General features: G+C 39.7%; 1 protein-coding gene across 1 annotated transcript in view; it reads right to left on the bottom strand.

Moving 5' to 3' along the window:
* The window catches only part of epha3 (eph receptor A3), a 357,435-nt gene that overhangs the window by 115,697 nt on the left and 216,297 nt on the right, over positions 1–25,441 (bottom strand). The window contains exon 6 of the mRNA XM_034187249.1: positions 24,931–25,055. Coding sequence (XP_034043140.1) covers positions 24,931–25,055 — 125 coding nt within the window. The remainder of the gene's footprint in view (positions 1–24,930; positions 25,056–25,441) is intronic.

The following is a 25,441-nucleotide window of genomic DNA, read 5'->3' as shown; positions in this document are numbered from 1 at the left end:
AGGTGTGTGAGAGGTTAATGAGGTGAGTACGATTTAATTTTTTTTTTTTGTATGTTTGCACCAGTTTGTAATGCTCTTTTTCTGGCTCAAACATTAAACCTGGTTGTCCACTTTCATGGATAGGCTTCCCAGAAGATTATAGTCCATATCCATGACAAACCAGCATGTGAATACATCATGATTAACCACAAATAAGATTTTGCTCACAGACTGATGACGTAACCCATCGTGCAGTGTAACCCAACTGATATTGTTTGGATTTTACACCGGATGCCAATTCTGACACAACTTCTGGTAGACATGGAGAGTGGACACGGGTGGTTTTGAACCTTTACAAGCAAGTGCATTTGTATGCCATCATGCTAACCAAGGACTTGAACCAGTGATGTCATGGCATGTAGATCAATGTTGTGAGCTCCATGGAAAGTCAAGGATTACCAAATATGTAAAAGTTTGCGATTAAAAAAGACATTTTCACACAACTTGAACATCATGCCTTGGTTAAGGGCCCTTTCACACATAGTGTGAAGACGTATAACTCAGGGTGACTTACAGCAGCAGAGTTCATGTGGGCACACCACGAAACATTACGTCGATGGGCATGCATGCATGAAGCCGGTATGACGGTTCGTGCACCTGGGAACACAATGCCAGCAGCTGCGCGATGTGGTTACACATCGCGCAGCTGCTGTGAAAATAAAATGGGATTCGAACCCACGCTTTTCAAAAGCTCTGGTTGCCAGACAGAAACTTTACCACTGAGCTACCATCACTAAACTGTGAAAGATGCAGGAAACTGCCTGATATCAGGAAGGACATGGACATATTTAAAAAAAAATTAAACCGCACACCATAAAAAACACATTGCATTACATTGAATCCCTCTTATCAAGCGGGCAATACAAATATGATCCGTTTGTTCCTCTGTAGATGACCCATGGTCACAGACATACAGTGCGATGTGTAACCACATTGCACAGCTGCTGTGAAAATAAAATGGGATTCAACACCACACTTTCCAAAAGCTCTGGTTGCCAGACAGAAACTCTACCACTGAGCTACCATCACTGGACTGTGAATGATGCAGGAAACTGCCTGTTATCAGGAAGGACATGGACATATTTAAAAAAAAAAAAAACATGCACCATAAAAACACATTGCATTACGTTGAATCACTCTTATCAAGCGGGCAAATAAATATGATCCATCTGTTCCTCTGTAGATGAACCATGGTCACAGATGTACAGTCATGAAATGACATGAATGAGAAGCAGTTCACTTGTCTCATCATCTCCACATCTGCTGGTGCGTGTCCAGCCAGCCCGCGTGCATGTCCTGCATGACATGCGTGTCTTGTGGATGGCACACCGCAGGACTGACACTGCGCCATATGGAAAAGTGGGTGACGTGACAGTCAGATCATCCACTGCGTGTTATGATCCGATGGTCTGTTTCAATGGATGGGAGCAGCCTGACTATGTGCTGCAGCCCATCATCACAGCGATATATGTTTTTATTGATGCCCACATGATGACAGCAAGCAGACACACACATGTCACAGTGGACAGTTGTTAGTCCATGTCCATCCAAACACAGTATGTGTTGTGCAGCTGGGATGTCCAGAATGACAGATCTCCACAGTCACTGTTGGTTGTCAGTTCAGCACACAGACCAAAGCCACACTCGTGAGGCAGTTAGACAAATTTCACTGCCAGCACGACAGTGACTGTCTGCTGACTGTTGTCATGTTAATAGTGCGAATGGCCACACATTTTCTAAGTGTCATGCGAGCAGTGTCAGTGGTATGTCACCACAGTGCACACTCTGTCTTTCAGCCACTGGTGTGCACAAATAGTTGTCGGAACAGGTGTATGAGCCAGCCACGACTGTACACATTTTGCACACGATTCCTGCTTCATGCACACTTTATGTGCAAATCAACCATATTGTGTGAAAGGGCCCTGTACCATGATCTTCATGGTACACAATCACTTGGTTCACCACAGACACCATTCCCATCCCTCTAAGGTTTTCCAAGGTATGATAAAGTTTTCAAATTGTGGCTTTCCTGGATACATTATTCACAAAAGTGAGAACAGGATACTAGAGATTGCGTTTCACTGTTCTAATTTTAGAAACCTGCTATTAACTGTTCTCAGTCATTTATTTCAACAGATTTTGTCACCCATATGCAGGGTTGGGTAGGATTACTTTGAAGGAATACATGTGGATTACATGTATGTATGTACATACATTTGGATTACTTGTAATCTGATTACTTTTGGATTACATTTCAAAGTAATCCTACCCAACCTTGCCCATATGTGATACCTTGAGCTGTTGTGTTCAAACCTAACATTGGGTCTATTCATCATGCCTGCAAGGCCAAATGAAGAGGAAGCTCTGATTGCTGAGATGAGCAGTGGCTCAGCACAAATGAATAATTAACCCAGTGGAGACCAGATAGTTGTACCCCAGTGTGAGCTGATTCATCGCAGTATGATTGTGTAAAGATAGTTTTCTCATCAGTGTCATTAGCTTTCCATACATAAAAATAAAAAAAAGCAACCATGCCCTCCAGTGACCATCAGGACCCTGCCATTAGCAACAAGCCTTCTTCACAAACAACTTTATAGGCCTGTCTGGATTTATTTTGTTTTGCATGATGTATTATGACAGGGTTCAAAATAGAAGGTTCACTGATCAACACCTGTAGCTATCAGAACCAAAAAATTCAGAGTGGAATATGCAGTAGTTTTTAGGGAATTAGTCATGAAAATTTTGTGAACCCACTCACTTGCTGACTCCTGGTCTCCATAGATTCTGTGCATGCCCTCCTTTCTGCAAGGTATAGTCTGAAATCATATTATCCTTGTAAAATATATAGCTGAGACTTTGTAGATTCATTACAAATGATTAAAAATGTTTTCTGTTCAGTTGGCTGTAATGTCATGACGTGAATCAACTAGCTAACCCAGTGGTTCTCAGTCTTGTTTACAATAAATACCACCATAGAAAATATTTGGCTTTCCAAGTACGACCATTACAACTAGAATTAAAACAATTAAACTCAATTTATTTTTATTGTGCCAAATCACAAGACAGTTGGCCCAAGTCACTTCACAAGGCTAATTCCGCGTTCACACCGGGCACGACCAGACGCCACAAATTCGTATCGGTCGCGTGGTGACGTACGCATCACCATTGCCCGGTGTGTCGCTCTGCTTTTGCGGCAAAAATTTGCCCTAGTGCATCATCAAATAGGAGGAGATTCCATTCCGCTCTCCGGCTCCGGTTGTCAGTCAAGTTAACATGATGGACCTTGATCACACGGAGCGAGTTGTTGTGGAAAGCAGACAAACGTCATGAGACGTTCCCAATTCGGGGAGTATCATTATTTGCTGCAGGAGCTGCGTCTGGATGACGGCACTTTCAGCGGCCCCCTGCTGCGGGGCTGCTGCTCGCTCCAAAAACTTTGTCATAATTGTGTTTAGAAACCAGTCACCATTTGCTTTATTATAAATCTGTGTAGTTAATTAATAAAATAATCTTTGGACGATTCGCTCGCGGGCATGTAAGAAAAAAAAAAAAAAAACGCCGCTGCTTGCTGTGGGGCTGCTGCTCGCTCTTCCCCAAAAAACTCTGTCATAATTGTGTTTAGAAACCAGTCACCATTTGCTTTATTATATATCTGTGTAGTTAATTATAAAATAATCTTCTCGTACAATTCACTTGCACGCACACGTAAAAAAAAAAAAAAAAAAAAAAAAAAAACTCCGCTGCTTGCTGTGGGGCTGTTCCTTGCTCTTCCCTGCTGCGGGGCTGCTGCTCACTCCAAAAACTCTGTCATAATTGTGTTTACAAACCAGTCACCATTTGCTTTATTATACATCTGTGCAGTTAATAAATAAAATAATCTTCGTACGATTCCCTCGCGCACACGTGAAAGAGAAAAAAATCTCCGCTGCCCCTGCTGCGGGGCTGCAGCTCGCTCCAAAAACTCTGTCATAATTGTGAAATAAAGGACAAAAGGGACACAAGTCCTGCTCACAGGCTGCTACCAGAGACAGGACATGTTCACATCCAACTCAGTCAAACTCCAGACATCTCCACGTCACTACATATCCAGTCCCTGATTGGTCATCGCGGCACGACAAAACGAAAAAGTTCAGATTTTTCAACTTGGGGAGGAGGGCAACGCGACGTAACGTGACGCAATATTGTGGCACAAATGCGGCAATCGCTCAAAATTGCTTCACTCCTGTCGCTTCATTCACATCCATCGCGTCGCGCTGTGTGGCTTGCTGCCACAACGCATCCTTCAATAGGGATTACATGGCAACCTGTTGCTCACGTGGCACCCAGTGTGAACGCGGCAAAAGATTTAACCTTACCAAGTCATTAGCAATAGTGCTGAGGAAAAACTCCCTGGAAGAATTCAAGTGTACAAAGAAACTAGGCTAGCATCAAGCGATTTGCACATCTTGGCTTGCCCGTTGCATTGTGGGATCTTGGTTACAACACACCAGCTCAAAATAGCCGAAAACATATGGATTATGATGATTTAGATTTGTTTGAACTGAAGTTGATGGCTTAAAGCCTTTTTGCATTCGTTGTTGACCGCCTGTAATATCCAGGACTGTGTCCGGCGGTAAAGAAGAACTGATGTCTCTCACATACACAGCATCAGTCCAGAATCTGCAGTGCATTTTGACAGAGGAGGAGGACAGAAAAGTCATCAAAATGACTGTACGTCCTTGCAAATTAGAGTGTGGGTACCTGATCTGAGCCCAGTGGGTTGGATTGGGTTTGGATGATTATTTGAAATGATTCTCAGGTTGGGTCGGGATCAGTCACATCAGCACAAACACACTGAATGTACAGAACCTTTGTGAAATGATGTCACTCAGCCACCTATAAATAATGATATGTTATTGTTGTTAACAATGTCATTTAATGTACTTTATTTGTCTTGGTGGATCATTAATAGGATGTATTTTTGTCGTGAGCAGAATGCTGAAGTGTGGCAGTTGGCATTGTGTTTGCACCATGTGAAGCAGCAAACAGAGTAAATAAAAAGTCTTATTCTGATCTATTATATCCTTTCAGATGGATTCATCATCACATCCTGACGGAAATTGTTGACCACAGTTTCCATCAGGATGTGATGCAACCATTGTTTTGGAAGATGAAATCTGTAAATAATTGAAATCCTTATTGTGGAAATTGAATAAGCAAATAAATGTGTGCTAAAAGCTTGAAAATAATTAACTGAAGCGCACCTTCATGTACTGACAATGACGGACCTTGTACATGTAACGTAATAAGACTACATGCATGTGGGAGATTTTTGTCAACTTATAATTGCTTTCCCATCATTTTGTCTGTATCAGCAGGAACTGATTTGCAGCTCAGTATGTGAAGCAAGTATTTGCAGAGTCCGAATTTATGAAGCATTGCTTCATTTCGCTTCACTTACAGAGCCGAGCCGACAACTCTATGGCCGAGCCATAGAGTCATATTATAAATATAACTATTTCATATAATATATTTCTATAATATAACTCTATGGGCCGAGGCAATAGAGTTATATTATAGATATAACAATTTTATAATATTTCTATAATATAACTCTATGGCCGAGCCCGGCTCTTACAAGCATTGCATCATTTTGCTTTGTTTGCAGAGCTGATTCTGACTATCATGAAGCATTGCTTCATTTTGCTTACTTTCAGCAGACAGCAGTGATCGGTTTTGTTTATGTGTCGGAGCCGTAAAGCCGTTAAATCCTTCATTATGAATAGCCTGCTTTGTTTGTTTGTATTGATTCAATGAAAAGTTGTTGAGTTAGCCTTAACCTTATTTGAAATAAAGCAGCTAACTTAAATACACCACAAAAAATGTGTTGCTCAGTTGACACAGTATACCAAGAGGACCCTACAGGCCGAAGAAGAACTAAGTCGTACATAGGTCCCCTAGGTCCATTGTTGCCAGAGTTTATCCCCAGATTACGGAGCATGAATCGGATGATTGTCTACAACTCCCCCTTGATGGGACACCAGTCAATCACAGGTTACTTCCTGAAGCAAAGCAAGTAAGTACTTACAGCTAGGGGAACTGGGAGAATACTGATGATGTGTCTTGTCCAAGGGCACAGACACATAGCATGACCAGGAATAAAACCCATTTTTGTGTATTGAGAGGCCAACTCTTTATCCCACTGATCTACCTGCTCTGCACCCTTCAAAGACAAATGAAGAAGTTGTAAAGAAAGAGATCATAACTGGTGTCTGTTAAATATTGCAGGTGATGAGTAGAACTAAAGGACCATGTGTCCCAAAGAAGAGAGGAAAGTGATCAAATGATAGAAAGGATACAATGAGTGGGGAAAAATAAAACAGAATATAACAAGTGTAGTGGGAAAGTCGTACAAATAATTAAGCGACAGTAATGAAAATGGAAGGGATACACTGATGTACTACAGTGAAACCTCTATGCATTCCTTGTTGGAGTCAAGGATTTCTGAGGCTTGGCACTTTCTACTGCAGCCAGATTTATTTAACTCTTGGAATTTCACACGGCCACTTCTCCTTGCCTTCTATGCCTTCTTAGGATCCTGTGTGTGGAAAGATATTTGTGTTACAGATTGATGGCAGCTTTATGAGCCCATCCTCACGTTTAAGAGTGTCCGTTAAAAGGATGAGAATTTATTTATTTTTTTTTCTGTTTTGTGAAGGAGAGTGTTATCTGATACTAGTCGTTAAACAAGAGAATCGCGGCCTGGGATCGCCTTGTAAATGTCCAATTCTGATGGTTGGAGTGCATATGTTTGGAACACATGCAGTATAGGACTGTGCATTATATGATGAGAGTAGTGGGAGAATTACTGGCTGTGCAATAGAGGGAGGAGGAAAGGGTGCACTTAAGAGAGAGGTGCAATACAGTATGATGTCTGTAGTTGAGGCATTAATCATTTTTTATTTACACACTTGCAAGACTACAATACTGCAGTGTGACTTAATGCATACTTCACTAAATGTGTCAGCACCACACACATACATACTCCACACTGCCTGCTCCTAAGTGACATCAAAGCAACCTTAAGTTTTAAAATCTGGAAACAATCAGTGAAAAATTATATCAAATTAAAATATGTTTATCTACTTCTTCACAAATTGTTTTCTATATCATGTTAAACTTCTCAAAGCCACACAATTCCCTGACTATGTATGTAGAAATATTCCTACTGTTGGCAAAACAGAATCCTGACTCATGTTAGACTTTTGTGACATTCATCCTGGATGTCCTATTATGAACCCTGACTGGCTCTGTTAGACACGCCCATACACATAAGGCGTGGCCAGCAGTGGCTCATATCCATTTAAAGTGAGATATTATACAAATAATGATTGTTTATGAGGTCAATGGTACAATATTTCATGAGGTAAAAGATGGGATGTTCCATTCAACAGGCAAAGCTGAGTTGAATGGTACATTCCAGCTTTCACCGAATTCAATATTTCTTCCATTGAAAGTATGTAAAGACATTTATTATTTGTTTTATATAACGGCTAAAATGGATCCTTGTCATTTCATAATATATTAATATATAAACAACCAGAAAAGGGGCTTACATTTTGTGTTTCACTGCTGCTTTGACATCAACGATACAACATGAACTTTAAATAGGAGTCCAAAATTATCAGTCTACTTGGTAAAACAGTTAGTTCAAAAATAATTCTGACAATGTAGCTGTGATACTTCAGAAAAAAAAAAAAAAAAAAAAAAAAAACTTCCTTAGTCTGGCAAAAAACAGCTCTTCATGCCTCCAGATGGCTTATGGCCTACTGGATTTGTTGTTTGTGTGTGTGTGTGTGTGTGTGTGGTGTGTGTGTGTGTGTGTGTGTGTGTGTGTGTGTGTGTGTGTGTGTGTGTGTGTGTGTGTGTGTGTGTGTGTGTTAGAAGAATGAGCACAGTCAATTAGCTCACTGAAAACGTTGGCCATCAGCAAAACCAGCGGTGGGCACAGTTTGACTAATCCACTAACCGCTAATTATCTAAGATAATGATTTCATTATCGGATTAGCTTTTCAGATAATCTTGAAAACCATCAGCAGACTAATAACCTAACAATAAATTTTGGTCTGATAATTTTTAGACTGCTAACATTTATAAAGTCTGACATCAAAGATTTGAGTGTAGTAGATGGACAGCAATATCCTCTGCAAACAGAGGAGAGCTAGTTTGAGAAAAAAACTGCTCTTTCCTCTCCAGAGAAGAGAGAGCTCCTCACCGGGGGGAACTAATTTCCTTTGACCCCATACTTATTTTCTGGCAATATCACCTAAGTTATCCAGAGGCATACAGTTTAACTTATAGTTAAAATTTTAACTAAAGTAATTTCGGACAAGTTATTTAAATTAATGTCACATCTGAAGTTTTATAAAGTGAAACTATCATATATATGTTTTAGTTTTAAAGTAATGCACTAATTTTGAAGGTTTTAGTGTGAACATGCTGTGCCCAGTGCATTATAGGTAATCTCAGTACATTCACGACAGGAGAAATGCATTTGAGACACTCTGATCAGGCTCCACATGGACAACAGCATTAAACCCTTTGTATATCGTGCCTAAAACTCTTGTGGACATATTTTCTGGGTTTATAGATGTTGTTATTGTGTTGTTTTATGTAAAAGTGCCAGAAGAAGCTCAGGTTGCTTCTTCATTATTTTCAATTGGAATCACTGTGAGCTGCAATTGCTTCCTTGTTGTTCTTTAAACGTCTTGCTTTTGTCAAACACGACTGTCCTCTTTGTTGCAGAGTAAGTATATATATATATAAGATGTCTGAAATTCGGTTTGTATTTATAAAATTCCACGTATCTTAAACATAGCAGACATGGATGGATTATTTATTTGGAATATTTGTTATAGCAAGTATTCAGGGTCTCTACTGCCATGTACTGGCTTGTAGTGTTCATGACAGTATTAAGTACTGAGTGTCTGTGCACCAGTAGATGGCAGTTTTCTATTTATTTTGACACCAGTTATATCAGACAATTGTCTAATTACAACTTGACTTTGTTTGCAAATACCTTTTTTTTTTCAAATAAAAAATGGCATATTTTACAAAAGCACATTTATATGTAAACACCAACACACACCTCACATTAACGTGTTGGTGTTTACACAGAATGAATGAGTCAACCAATCAGTGTTAAGGTGCGTTCACACATAACGACGACAATTCATGAATGCCACAAAGTATACATCTTGGCCGCTGATCATGAATGTGATTATTTGGGGCAGAGCGTCAGGTGTCCTCAAGAACTGCTGCAACTATTACCACGCATTCAATTAATGAAACGTGTTGCTGGAGAATTATTGGGAACCATTAAGCACGTCAAGAATAAGTTTCTGCATTGTTGCGCACTGTTACGCGTGATAGCGCATAACAGCGCATCATTAACTTCTGTCACACTCGTGAATGAGGCGAATTGTCCCACACACACACATATTCATCCATCACCTGCTGAACAATTCGATCGCTCCAGTTTGCTCCACAGAGAGACCTTTGAGACTGCATGTTTAGTTGGCTCTGTGCCCTGAGTGGCGCTGAGAGGAGGAGGAGACAGACAGCCAGATGTTGGCTTTACACGCGCTCTCGTCTCCCTCGTTTTCCCCAAACATCAGGCACATGCAGCAGGTGGAACACCTGCAGGAGCGCGCTGAGGAGCACTGGAACGAAGCTTTTAGCCAACTTGGCATCACTGTACTCCTTCAGCATACTGCAGCAATGAAACTGAATGCGGTGCAGCAGGGTTTAATTGTGCGCACATCAGAGAAGAACACTGTCACGCTTTATTAAGGATCACCACTAATCAAAATGGCTCAACACGCTCATTCGTGACCTCCATGACATGAGGTGAAATGAGGGTGGTGCGTGACATTCATGGAAGATTTTTTTGACAGCCAAAAATATGCTCCACAAAAATCACAAATATCACACACCAACACGCACTATTAAGAAACCTATTTAGATGCGTTAAGTCACATTAAGAATGTCAGGAATGTGCCAAAAATAACGCAAATGTGTCTTGCCTATGTGTAAATGCACCATTAGTGGAGGCACATTTTACCCATAATCCCTTTGCACTCTCTGTGTTTGTTACAAAACTTCAGAATTAGTGCATTATTTAAAATTAAAAGACATATGTTATATTTTAACTTTGTACAAATGGCAGAATTTACTGTACTGGAGTTATTCTATCAGTATTAATTTTATTTATAAATCAAAACCATAAGTCAGCACTGCTTTATTTTCCAAGACCTTCGCCTCACGGCAACACTGCTATGGAATAGAGAGGTTGAGCTTTACTGTTATATGCTATGTTTGTAAATGAGAGCGTCCAGCAGTGGGCAGGGCACTCAAAACAGAAGTGTTGACTCATTGTTTGCGTTTGTGGTAGACTTTGATGCTACCAGAAGTGATTGTGGTGTTAAACTCAAAATCAGCTTGTTAGTAGTTACAAGTATAGCGGAGACAATACTTGAAGTTATCGGTAGCATCTGATAAATTTTTGGGTGGTTTATCGGTTTAGCTTTATAAAAGATAACTCTTCAGTTAGCTGATTATCTGTTATTGAAGCTAACTTTTTGGTTAGCTGTGCCCACCACTGAGGAAAACAAACTCTGCCATGTTTAGCTAAATACCATCACCACTAGTGTGTGCATGGATGGGGTTTGCAGCGTGCAGTGGTACAAAATGTATGGAACCAGATTTGCATGGTAATGTAACAAATAATCCATGCCATGTGATATACAAAGTCAATCAAATGAGAAGGATCCACTCAGTTGTTACATAAATGTAATTTATTAAAACCTAAAGCATTTATTAATTTGCTTTATTTATTGTCATGGATCAGTGTCTGAGGGGGAGTCTTAGTTACTAAATTTGATATCTGGTTTTAATACACCCCAAAAATATAACCCTTTTAAGCCTGGATGTTTAATCAAAAACAATCACTCAATTTTTGAGCTGTGACTGATTTTGTGAAGTGTGTAAAATTGCATACATGTGGAGTTCATTATATGGGGAGTAACGCTGTCTTCCCTTCGTAGACTAAAGAAAAAACTGTTCCATTCATTTCTTGTATGTATAGTTTTCACATTTTTGAGGCTGAAGTTCAAATACACTTGTATTAATGGCAAAATAACACTTTTTTTCAAGTATATCTGTGAAATGTCACTTTCTGCCAGTGGTTTTACGAGCCTTGATATTTCACTACACATTCATTTAGTTGGCCAATTAGCTTGTAAATATCTATCCATCCACCCACTCATACATCCATCAGTCCAATTTCTTCAGCAGCTGTATTGGAGCCCACGCCAACATATATTAGTAGATAAGTAGGGTACATCTGATACAGCTGATGAGGTTCTCAAGGGTATGTTGTGTTGACCTTGAGACAAATATACCATTCTTGCATTAAATTTGGGAAGTCACTTGAACAAACAACAAATCTCTTAAAATCTCAACAAGTTGATTTTGAATAACCTCTTGAATTTAAATACATGCTTGACAATTCACCGATATGTCTAAGAGATAACAGTTAGTGACTAGAGAGTCAGTAGTTACTCCAGTCTGTTTTTGAACTGCGCAGAAGAAGGCAGGAATATCCATAGAAATGCCAAGCGCACATGACAAAAACATGCAAACCCCATACATAATTGCTCGATGATATAGTTGAACCCAGAAATTTTTGCAATAAACAACAAATAAGTGCAATCACATATTTTGTAATTCCCAGATAACTGTTGCAACAATTTCATATTTCAGACATAGAATTAAATTTGCAGAAGAAAGTTGGCTTTTCCAGGTTTTCTCAAAACAATATAAGTGAGCAGATCTCAACTACTTGCGTGATCATATAAGATAGTACATTGCACACTGTTTACCCAGCATCATTCTATCTATTGTGGTGTCTCACCGGCTTGATTGGTGGTGATAGTAACAGCAGCATATTGCCTCATCTTGGGTGCCAGTGCTGATACACCATTTTGGGCCTCAATCTCAAAGGTGTAGTTGGTGTGAGCAAGTAGGTCGGCCACTGTCACTGTGGTTGTTGGAGGCCCTTAGCTCTTGCAGAAATCGCACATTGCTCCGACATGCTCACAACGGTGGCCACCACCGTTACTGTTATTTGCACTCCCGCCGCGGCCAGCGTTTACAGACAACATTGAAGATGATATCCCGGCGGCCACCCGTGTCTTCAGGCCAGCTCCAGTCCAGGATGACCGAAGTCTCATTGATGGATGATATCACATTCCGAGGAGCTGAAGGAGGACCTGCAAGAAATCAGACAGGTGTTGATGAAAGAGATGCTGAAGAGATGCAACAACAATGTAAGTTGAAGAAGCCAAGAGCAGGTGAATGAGAGAAGATGAAGGTCATTGGATATACATGTTTGAACATATGATATAGGAGACTAAATTTTTAAGAAATGTGTTTGGAAGCATTCTAAGGTTCAGAACAGTGATTAAAAAAACACAGATACTGAAGCAGATGAGACTATACAGTTCAATTTCAATACACGAGCAATACAAACTCAGCCAATGCACTAATTCAACCCAATGGTGACATGAATATTAATCAATCAATCAATTTTTTATATAGCGCCAAATCACAACAAACAGTTGCCCCAAGGCGCTTTATATTGTAAGGCAAGGCCATACAATAATTATGTAAAACCCCAATGGTCAAAACGACCCCCTGTGAGCAAGCACTTGGCTACAGTGGGAAGGAAAAACTCCCTTTTAACAGGAAGAAACCTCCAGCAGAACCAGGCTCAGGGAGGGGCAGTCTTCTGCTGGGACTGGTTGGGGCTGAGGGAGAGAACCAGAAAAAGACATGCTGTGGAGGGGAGCAGAGATCGATCACTAATGATTAAATGCAGAGTGGTGCATACAGAGCAAAAAGAGAAAGAAACAGTGCATCATGGGAACCCCCCAGCAGTCTACGTCTATAGCAGCATAACTAAGGGATGGTTCAGGGTCACCTGATCCAGCCCTAACTATAAGCTTTAGCAAAAAGGAAAGTTTTAAGCCTAATCTTAAAAGTAGAGAGGGTGTCTGTCTCCCTGATCTGAATTGGGAGCTGGTTCCACAGGAGAGGAGCCTGAAAGCTGAAGGCTCTGCCTCCCATTCTACTCTTACAAACCCTAGGAACTACAAGTAAGCCTGCAGTCTGAGAGCGAAGCGCTCTATTGGGGTGATATGGTACTACGAGGTCCCTAAGATAAGATGGGACCTGATTATTCAAAACCTTATAAGTAAGAAGAAGAATTTTAAATTCTATTCTAGAATTAACAGGAAGCCAATGAAGAGAGGCCAATATGGGTGAGATATGCTTTTGTTTAATAAAATGAGATTTTGTTTAATAAAAACAAAATAATGCCAAATCGCAAAACAGCAATTAGTGCACTAGTGTTATTTTCATGAACAACCTCGGCTTCCCAAACATTACTTTCCTTGAGGTGTGATTTTATTTGAATTTAAATTCCTCCCATTTTCAACTTCTCCTGCCTCGCCTCCATGTCCACTTTCCAATCATGCAGGTCTCTGTGGTCAGTAAATGCTACATCTTTTCATTATTGGAATTATTCAAGGATAATGTTTGAGGAAAACAGTTATTTCTTGTTATATAATGGCCTGAGTGGATTCATGTCATTTGATTTGCGCTTGTAGTCACATGACATGGATTAATTCATCCCATTTGTGTTGCATTGCATTTAGATTGGGGCCTTGGTTCTATTTAGAGTGCAAATTTGGTTCCATACTTTTGGTACCATTGCACTCTTCACAACACACACGCACACACTCACATCCTTGTGCATGTGCGCACGTGATCACGTGTACACGTGCGCATGCACGAGTACATGCACACCACACATGCTCGTGCACGCACATGCACGCGTGCCCACACGTGTGTGCGTGCGCACACACAACACACGCATCCACACAAGTCTGAGGGGGGCATGACTCCAGAACCCACCAGGCAAGCGTGACCGAGATGCATTCACAACTCACCCCCCACCGCTTAACAAACTCCTGGATCTGCTCCTCATATATATTAAAATGCATGTAATACTGTAGCTTTAGAGTTTTTATTGTTGTCCTTTTCCCTACTCCCATTTTTTTCTGGGATGCCACAACAGACACAGTCAGATCGAACTCGATATTTCTCGCAAGGTTTACACCGGATGCCTTTCCTGACACAACTTCAGTTTTACTGGAGTAAACACCACACAGCCCATAGTGTTCCAAAGAGGTCTCCCATCCAAGTACTAACCAGGATCCACAGTGATTATCTTTTGAGATCTGATGGGATCAGGCATTTTAATATCCAAGTTATGTGTGTGCCTGTATTTTTTGTGTTTTCTCCATTTTTTTTTTTTTTTTTCTGGACCAGCAAGAGTACAGAAGGGCATGGCACTGTCTTGTTAAAAAAAAAAAAAAAAACTCAAACTCAGACTGACATATAAAACTCAAACATCTTATTACAAGCAGTCCTCTCTGAATACTTCCAGATTTCTATATCAAAGCTACAACTCAAAATGACTCAAATAACTCCTCCGAGATGGTGAGAGAAGGCAAAGATGGACAGGACTGAAGATTGGCGGGTTCTGACTTCAATTCAATTCAATTTCAATTTATTTCATTTATATAGCACCAATCACAACAAAGCTGCCTCAAGGCGCTTCACACGAGTAATGGCTAACCTTACCGACACCTAGAGCAAAAACTCAGGCGACAGTCGTAAGGAAAACTCCTCTGATGATACCGAGGAAGAACCTCAAGCAGACCAGACTCAGAGGGGTGACCCACTGCTTAGGCCATTCTAACAGTTACAAGTAACAAAGCTGAAGAAACAGAAAGCACAAAATCAAAGCAACTCACACACACACACACACACACACACACACACACACGCACGGCATACACACACCACACACAACAGGGTTCCTGATGGCAACCATTGAGGCAGACAACTAGTGTAGACATCTATTTGCTACAATCAAGTGAATCAGGGACATCAGATGTCCCATCCTTACCCCACACAGCAGATATAGTATCAGATGGCTATGCTGTCCAGCAACTTGTTGGGGGTCTCCCAAATTCTCCAGATGGGCCCAAAGAACAGAATGCTTTGTGAAAATCAACACTGCCTGCAAAGACGGACTGCCGGAATCTTACTGGTGTTCAATGGATACTCGCAGAGCTAGTATGCAGACTTTATGTATGTGAATCTAGACTGCTCCAGCTCGTGAGCAGCAGGTAACTGGGATTCACTCCGTGAAGAATAATCCTTGCAAGCACCTTTCTCAACACAGAGAGCTTTGTAATACCCCTGAATTGTCGCAGTCCAGGTGATCACCCTTTCCTTTCCAGAGTTCAATGACAAGTCCTTTCTTAAGTCTACACAGATGGTATCTGACTTGCAGGCTGAAGCAACAACTATCTACAATGCCACAGAATGGCATCTCCTCTTGAAGAACCGTGGAACTTTACCTGCCCTTAGCTGTCTTTGGGATCTCAGTAACATCAAATGGTTCACAGTTGATTTGAGAGTCAGCACAAGAACCCTAGCAAATGGTGATGTCCAACATACCATCAGGAGTATTAGGGTTTATACAAGTGCTAAAAAAAAAAAAAAGCTGGCCCACCAGGACAGGATAGCAAAAACATCCATCATGACAAAGTGATTGTACATGATGGAACAAGCACTCACCTAATCACATATTTCTCCAAGAAGCACTGCACTGTCTACCCTCAGGGAAATCCTGCTTTCACGGAACCTTGTACAGTCTGGGAATTTTCATCAAACTGTACACTACAATGTATCTGGACAATGTTCTTATTGCCCTCTGATATAAAGCCTCCTCATGTGGACATTGGCAACTTAAATGCAATCCCGGCAACCTTCAACATCTGGCCACGGAAGAATTCGCACATTTCTTTGGGTCACCATTTTTTGTCCATGTCGGCTGTAGTGAAACAGTCTGATTTTGAAGGTGTTGCCAGATTTAATCTGAACACTGAGCAGTCAGCAGTCTGTGAGACTTCAGCTGAATCCTTAGGGAAGCTACAACAAGTCTGTGGTCAGAGTTCACAAACTGGGCACTTCTATAGGCCCAACAGTTGTAAAATTTACAGGTTTCACTCATTACGCCATGGTTTAAATACTCATACTATCTTCCACCAAAAGTGATGAAGATGCTCAGATGTAATTGTCCCAATCAAGTTAAATGTCCTAAATATTCCGATAACTGAAGGAAGGTAGGATGTTCTGTTTTCCCATTTCAACTGTACCAGTGCACTATGTACAGATCCCCATAACCTGTAAACCTCAGCAATCAAACATAATTCTCTGATGCTGGCCATGCTCGCCTACACCAGGAATCCCACGAAGTATCTCTTCTTGAATCTGTAATTCCCATCAGATATTACCGTGCGTGTACAGGCATGCACACATACATATGCAAGCAATCATATACTAATTCTGAATGTCAAAATAATGCATAGGCATCATGATCAACATGTGACAGGAATTATGGTGGCAGAGAGTCAAGATGCATCCTCCAGTCCCTCACGAATGATGAATGCATTAACCAGTATCCCTGTACACTTCCAAGTGTTCTAGGCTTGCTGTAGACATCAGCAGATGGTGAAGAATTAATTAGAAAAATATGATATCACTGAATCGCAGCAGCACATTGTTTGTGCAATGATTCATTGGAAGTGGGTAAAGCTTGCGTCACAAAACACAAGCATCCCGCACTTGTGAAGAAGAATTCTCACATGGGATATCCATGAGACTTAAAATTATATTTCTAATTGGGTATTACTTTTCTAAGTGTATTTCCCAAGCCTCAGATATTTACCTGGAAATGTTTTTATATTCCCAGAGTCAACTCTAAGTAACCTCTACCTCACCGCCAACAGCAAAATCCCTGTTGTGAAATAATCATACTTATCTTCTAACGCTTATCTATTCATTTACAGCCCTCGCATCGCTCAATCTGTCCCAATGAGGTGAAATTTGCGTAGCTGACAAGATGGTGTCGAGATAATCACGACAGAAAGGGAGAACTGCCGTGACTTGCCTTTCTAATTAAGATTCTGTCAGCACTTGCAAGTGTCAAATTGTATTTTCTGCTATTCTCTTTGCAAAAGACTTTCATTTTCCTTCCGTTCTCTATAGAAACAGATGTATCTATAATCTGGCACCAGAGAATACAGTGATTTATAGTATTATAGGGAATAGATTTTGTACAATTTCACAGGATGCATCTGCAATCAATTTGCATCAGAAGAAGACAAAAGAATTATGTAAAGAGAGTAGCAATGCTAACAAAAGATTATTACAGTGAATGTTTAAATAAAGATAGATTTAGTCTATTGATTTTATTCACTGAAGAACTGAGATAACATTCTAAAATTTCCAGATCATGATGGGATTCAGTAGGATTGAACAAAAACAAATCTGGAACTAAATGAAACCATCTTAAGTAGCAGGTATACAATGAACAAAAAACTGATATACAGATACTATTATAACATTTCCAGATTTCATTTGTAGAAAACAGGGTGACATGGTGGCTTAGTGGTTAACACTGATGCCTCACAGCAAGAAGGTCCTGGGATCACTTCCAGCCTGGATCTTTCTGTGAGGTTCCCTCCGGGTGCCTTGGTTCTTCTCACTTCCAAAGACATCCAGCTTATGTGAACTGGGAAATTTAAATTGACCGTAGGTGTTCATGTGAGTGTTAATGCATTTGTGTGTCTATGTGTGACCTTGATAGACTGGCGTCATGTCCAGGGTATGTCCCGCCTTTCACCCTATGTCTGCTGGGATACACTCTAGCCCACCCGTCACCCTTGATTGGACTAACCAGGTATAGAAAATGAATAGATTTGCAGAACATATCATCTTTGTAAAGTCCCTGAGGTAATATTACAGCCACAATGGAACACTGACAGTTGGAATAAAGGAATGCCCCGTCAGCAGCGTCCTAAACTCAACTTCTCCACTCCGGAGCATATATTTGGTTTGAAACATTGGCCACAAACATGCAGAGTTTTAAACAAAAACAATACCAGGGGACTGAAAACTATGATTTGTGGCATCGTTTTGTGCTTCAACAATTACAAAGAGTATCCTTTAAGGTCAGTTTAAGCCCACACTATTCAATAAAATCCACTGATACCACAACATTGCTTTTGGGTGGTATGAATGAGATTGCTGATGTTTCATATCTTAATAATCAGTATTATAAAAGTGTGATACATAGTGATGTCAGTGGGTATCTCTTTTTGGTTTCTTATGTACTGGCTCTGTAATATAATTTCACAAATGTATATATGATAACAACTGGAAACTGAATCAAGAAGTAGGACTGCCCATGAAGTCACCAACTGCATGTCAGATCCTTCATATTATAAAATCACATTCCATTGTGACTTTCTTAGTAGGAGGGTTAGCTCTGATTTCATTTTGACACCCCAGACAGCACTTGTACCATACCCAGTGGTTTTTCAGTGTCATATACCATCATTTATGTTTTATTAATTAATATTTTAAAACTTTTTTGGACTTGTTTGTCAGTATTTTCCACTTAAATTCATTCATTCTTCATTTTCAAAACCTGCTTACTCCAGTCAAGGACCATGGGGGAGCTGGAGCCTATCCCAGCAGTCATACGGCATGAGGCAAGGTACACCTTGGACAGAATGCCAGCCTATCACAGGGCTACATATAGTGCATTCAGAGGATAGTCACAGCAGTTTGTCTACATTTTGTTATGTTACAGCCTTACTCCAAAATGGGAGTAAATTCATTTTTTTTTCCACTCAAAATTAGGGATGGGTATCGAGAACCAGTTCCTTTTGGGTATTGTTAAGAAATGATTCGATCCACCGACATCAATAATCTTTTTGCTTAATGATTCCCTTATCGGTCCTTCAGAGTGGCCGTTGTTTTTGTGGGTGTTTGTCAAAAACATGATCAATTCTCTACAATGATTACAGACCCTGCAGCGGGTCGGTAATAAACTTTTCTGCAGTGCGGCTTTGCTTTGAAACTTGAACCAATCGAAGCAGTGATTCGCAGATCAAATCTCTGTTTTATTTAAGTTTAATGACAATTTGTTTCGGTCAAACCATATTTTTAATTTGTTAATTTCTTCAGTGATTTCCTCCAGAACTATCTTCCAAGCTAGAAAACTGCTGCATCCTAGTAAGAGCAGAATACTACTGGAACGAATTTGACTAAAGAAAGTTGGGGTTTTTTCTCACCTAAATGGATGCTGCGCTCACTGCAGTTTATTGTCTGGAATAGTCCCAGATTGCATTTCAGAGCTTCTGGAATTCAAACATTTTCGTGCGGGTGGTGTTGTGGGGTAATTTTGGGTTACAGCTTTTTTGTTTTTCACCACTTTCATCCCTGAATATGTCAATCGTGAGTCACTTTTGTGAGGATTAAAGTCACTAACTGGGACTCCTGTCTTGTTGCGAGAAAGAAACGAGAGTCATCCTCCGTTCTGTTCACACAGCTCCAAACACTGCGCAGCTCTCTGCCAAATCAAGTTAGAATGATAGAGTCCAGCCGGGATTAATAACTTCAAAGCGAAACACCGTTTAAATCAACTGGCACCTCTTTCCAAATGTTGTAATACAAACAAACTGCAATAGATCAAAACATTTTTTCCTCCTAAATGAGACGTCTTGCGCTGATGTGCAGCAGTCGGCTGAGCTCAGCCCAGTGGTATGGAGAGACATTCATGCCAAAATGTCTGAAAGGAAATGCTTTTCACAGAAACTACAGATTTTGTTTATTTATGTCCAGAGATCAAGGATACAGTGATCAATTTCATATTTATTTACTTTAAGACTCAATAATATACACAGAAAACCTGTAAAGCCTACTTTTAGTACAAAATTCACAAGCGGTATCGATAAGCAGAATCAATAATGGCATTGATATCGATAAAATCTTATCAAAACCCATCCCTACTCACAATACCCCAAAATGGCAACCTGACAGTTTTTGTTTTATTATTTATTATTATTATTATTATTATTTACTATTATTATTATTAAGCATTTGTGCTCTGGAGTAGGTTTTAATCCAGGATGTCTCTGTAAATTGCTGCATTCATCCCTCAATCCTGATTAGTCTACCAGTTCCTGCCACTGAAAAATCCCCACAGCATGATGCTGCCACCACCATGCTTCACTGTAGGGATGGTGCCTGGTTTCCTCCAAACATCATGCCTGGCATTCACGCCAAAGAGTTCAATCTTTGTCTCATCAGACCAGATAATTTTGTTTCTCATTGTCTGAGAGTCCTTCAGGTGCCTTTTGGCAAACTCCAGGTGGGCTGCCATGTGGCTTTTACTAAGGAGTGGCTTCCATCTGCCCACTCTACCATACAGGCCTGATTGGTGGATTGGTGCAGAGATAATTGTCCCTCTGGAAGGTTCCCTCTCTACACAGAGGACTGCTGGAGCTCTGAGATAGTGACCATTGTCTTCTTGATCACTGCCCAAGGCCCTTCTCCCTTGATTGCTCAATTTAGATGGGCAGCCAGCTCTTGGAAGAGTCCTGGTGGATCCAAGCTTCTTCCATTTGCAGATGATGGAGGCAACTGTACTCATTGGGACCTTCAAAGCAGAAGAAATGTTTCTGTACCCTTCCCCACATTTGTGGGGGAAAAAAAGTTTTTAAACCAGGTTCACCAAATGTGAACAAGAGCTGCAATATCATTTATTGCGTCGAAGAGGTATGCAAGACTCACTTTTGCTTCAATGTTTGATATGAGAAATATGTTTTCATATCTCAAAAATGTGATGTGACTGGCAAAAACTAACACCAGATTCAGATTCAGCACCGCCAAATCACCCAAAATCCATTGGAAAACTCCATCCAAGAAAAACTGTGTTGACCAGTGTAATTAAAATGATGTCTACATTGTGCCACAAGTGCATCCTACCATTAGAAAAATAACAACAGCAATAAGAACACACTGAAAAACAGACATTTAAAAATAAAAGCCTTCTTTGTCTTTAGTATTGTCTTTGTGAAAGGCTAATCAGGCCACTGAGCCATTACTCAACTCCTCTGCTTGTCTTCCGTTAAATTACAGTGAAGGACTTTAAAATTTAAAGCATTCAGAGAAGTGAGGTCATAAGAATACAAGGAAGCTCCATTTTAGCTCAGAGGTAAACCGGTGCTGTTTTCAGAATTTAATCAGAATTTCAACGACCAAAAATATCATACTTAGATGAATTATGTTCTGAAGAACGTATTCATCAATTTTATGTACTGCCATTTTGTTCATAAAACCATGGTTATAAAATGTCTCAATGTGACTTGCCGGGTACTGGGTCTGCCCACAAATTTCATTGCAATTAGGACTGAAGACACTGAATAAACTGCAACATTATTATCATGCGCACTGACAAAGCACATTTTGGCTTTCACTGCTTTGTATGTCTATGGACAAGATAACTAAAAATAAAACAGCTGGATTGATTTCCTTCAGACTTGGTAAGGATATTACTTAGATATCTAGAGGTGATTAGATTTTGAAGTAGTTTGATTAAAGGTCAAAGGTAATGTCAAAGAAATCATGGTAAGAAAAAATCCTGTTGTACAAAAACAACAGCCAAGGTTGTTGTCGTCTCAGCAACCAAGATGGATAATCTAAAGCATCAAAGATTAACAAAATATTGGGGATTGATTGATATGAATGACTTCGAAATGAAGTCACACAGAAGTCATATGATGAAGTCATACATTACCAAAAAAACACCATTACACAAATATGTATATACTTGCACATTTATATGGTGTGTAGAATGCTCAGGTCATGCATCAGCCTTCTGATGTCTTTCAGATGTAAAATTTTAATCCCTTCCACATTTGGGAATAGAATTAGTTGAACTAGATGAGAATGAATAGACATTAGCCATGGCTGGGTCTGAGTTAGAGATCTTTATACCCCCCCCCCCCCACCCACCCAATTCATTGCTTTACAGCATAGGAAAAAATGCATCCACTGCCTGATGCAGTGTCCTTTGTCAGCTAAAATACATTCAGTCAAACAAGAAGAATTAGAATTATAGTACAATCCATACTGTTTTTCAGCTGCCCCATTTATACAGGGTCACAACAGTAACTCCAGCACAAATCCACATCAGGAATTGGCACAAATTTTACACCGGATGCCCTTTTTGACACAACTCAAGAGAAACACAAAAGTGGCGTTCCAGGCAAGTACTAATCAGGAACTACTCTGCTTACCTTCTGAGACCTGACAGAAGACTGGCTGTGCATTACTGAAATCATCCATGTGATACCTATAAATTTGCTATCAATAAATACAGCAATACTGGATAATTATTAACTAGACATAGAGTGAAACCCACACTGTCACTTTAGATATGTGTGCTTCTGTGACAAAAAAAGACCAGATGTAGCAAAAACACCCGATCAAATGAAAGAGCACATCAGATGTGATCTGCAAGAAATAGAGATGCTGGATGCAGAACTATTGGATAAAATGGACACAGATCAGATGCAAAATAACAATAGACCCATTCAACATCAGATATGCAGCAGATGGAATTTGCCTGGAATGACACCACATTGGTTTGGGGATAAAAATGATCTTTCATAAAAGTGCAATCCAGGTTCAGAATTGTTTTGTGGATGTTCCAGTGAATTTGAATAAAATATCAAGCACAATAGGCTTATGCAAAAAAGAAACATTGCACTATGGCTCATGATACTAATATGTCTTTGGTTTTGGAGTTGTGCTTGGATGACAATGTTTATAGCCACACAATGGGCTAAGTATGGCCCTGTGCTAAGCATCATGTGATTTATATGATATGACCTACATGGGAGCAATCCAGCCTGTTGTTAGTCTGACATAACAGAGTAGGCAGCTCAGTGGGATATGAGTTGTGCTACCGATATTTAGACATGGGTTTGATTCCCTATCACCCTACCTGTCTGTCTTTGGACAAAACACCAACATTGTGCTAGTCCACCCACCTGTAAATAGCTACTGAGCTCGCTGGAGAAAGTTGACTGCAATGGATTGGTGTTCCATCCAGTAGAATTGTAGAAGACCTTCATCTGCTTTATGGTGCAGAATCAAAATAAAATAAGGCACCAAGGGACCACAGGGCCTACATGGGACTTAGTTTCTCTTCAATCCACCAAGCATTCCATGGTCAGCCCTGTCTCATGCTTTTTTCTTGACCATCATGAAATGTGTCACATGTTCATGATGTGGTCAAGTTCAGTTCATACCCCCCCCTGAGCCACCCAAAGTTCATGATACCATCACAAAATTATTTTGTGATACCATTATTAAAATGCAACACATTTTGTGTTGTGAGATCAGGTTGTTCATGATTTAGGTTGGTAAGATTTCTTCAGAATAAAATACAACATATAACATGGACACACTGTTGACATGTCAATCATGTCACATAAACACAGTGAAGTATCTCTTTTTCACATGTTCTGTGTCATTTTTTGTGAAAACATCTTTTGTGAAAAGAAACTCTGCTGTTTTATGTGGATTACAACTTGTGTTATTTAATTATTCCCATGTAACCTGAATAAAAGTGAAAATAAAATTAAACAGCATGCTTAGCAAAGTCACTTCAACAAAATTCAACTTAATAATTGTGTCCTCAACATTAAAACATTAAAAACCTTTTCAAAATTCCATGATGTGATTGAAGAAATGAAATGTAGTACAAATTCTCACAGAAGACTCACAATTCAGTGTCTCACAATCATTTAATCACTTTGGTGATGTACACAACCCTAAACACTTGCCACTGTTAGCAGTATTCAGTATTTTATGTATTTTCCTTTTTGTTTGAGTTTATTTATTCATTTAAATAAATCAAATCAAAATCAAATTTGGGTCCAAAATTAAAAGATACCCCTAAAATGTCTATAAATGGAGCCTATACTGTAAATTTACAGTGTTCGCCTTTAGGGGCACAAAGAAGGAAGGGATGAGGGAAGGAAAAGCAATGGAAATGGGAAAACTGGAAAAAAAAATAGAAATATTATTCTGCAATGCCTGATGCCCAATAGAGTCCTTGACACTGGTGTCAGAAAACCCCACTACAGGTTTCAGAAAGAAAAATGTAATAAATGGAGTAAAAAATATATCTAAATAAAAATAACTATAACTAATATTGGCAATGACAAATACAGCAGACCTGCCTCCCATCTGATATCTAGGAAAAGGTTCAGGTAAAGTTTGTCCAGATTTTATCCAGAGTTCTTTCGAATGGGAGTATGGCAGCCCATGTTTATTAGCTATTTGCTTTATCTCCGTTTCCATTTTAATTTATTTATTTATCATTTTTTGTGCATTTGTGGTCACAATTCGTGGCCTACTACATTTCCTCAATTCCATGATGCTAACACTAGCATGCTGGGAAACTGAGTCATGTTGTTTTGTTGCTGAATTTTAAGCCAAATGGATCATAAACCTAAATGGGTTCCAGATAAAGGAAATTTTGTTCATATTGGCTGTATAAGACCGTAAATCATATATTTAAATACTAAGGAACAGCATTACAGAAGAGCTGAAGAATATCCTCTTATTTTTACTTAAAAAGTAATTTAAAAAAAAGGGACTAGAAGATTAAATAACAATGACCTGTAAAAAGGTCATCTTTGCAGTTTGAATTTTATCTACCCACATGTATGTGAAATAAAAAAAGAGTAGAAAAACTCTGCTGTGAATAACAACTACAGCTTTATGATGGAGTGTCACTCAAAGGCACATACGATTGAAACTGCTAAGTGTTATGTTTTCTGAACCAACCTTCTCGTAGTATTTGATCTCATAGTCGAGAATGATGCCGTTGGGTCTCTCTGGCTCCAGCCAAGACAAGAAAACGCTATTTCGAGATGTTTTCTCCTTTCTGATCACGGTTACTTGAGAGGGAGCTGAGTGAGAGACAAAGATGGAGAGAAAGAGAGAGAGAGAGAGTTCCTTCATAGTGAGGTTCAGTGGAAGTTCAGTTCCCGACGTTGCATCCTGGCAATTGTGTATGGTTCCTGTTAGCCTAATTCAGTTTGTGGCCTATTGGGACAGCATTACGGCTGTGGCCTAGGGAGGTAAAGCAGGATAGTGTTGTACACTTATTCACACAAAACAATACACACAGATCTGCACATCACAAATGCATACAGCACTCACGTCAGATCAGAAATACAATGCTCTATCTGATTAAAGGAGCAATGCATCCAGTTATTGCCAGTACAAATAAATCATTTATAATCAGTTTATATTTGACTTATATTCTGATTTCCATATTGATAGAATAAAGAGA

Source organism: Thalassophryne amazonica, chromosome 14 (genome assembly GCF_902500255.1).
Source record: "Thalassophryne amazonica chromosome 14, fThaAma1.1, whole genome shotgun sequence".
Classification (NCBI taxonomy): domain Eukaryota; kingdom Metazoa; phylum Chordata; class Actinopteri; order Batrachoidiformes; family Batrachoididae; genus Thalassophryne; species Thalassophryne amazonica.
Note: the sequence above shows the minus strand (reverse complement) of the source record. Positions and strands in the feature narration are given on the sequence as shown.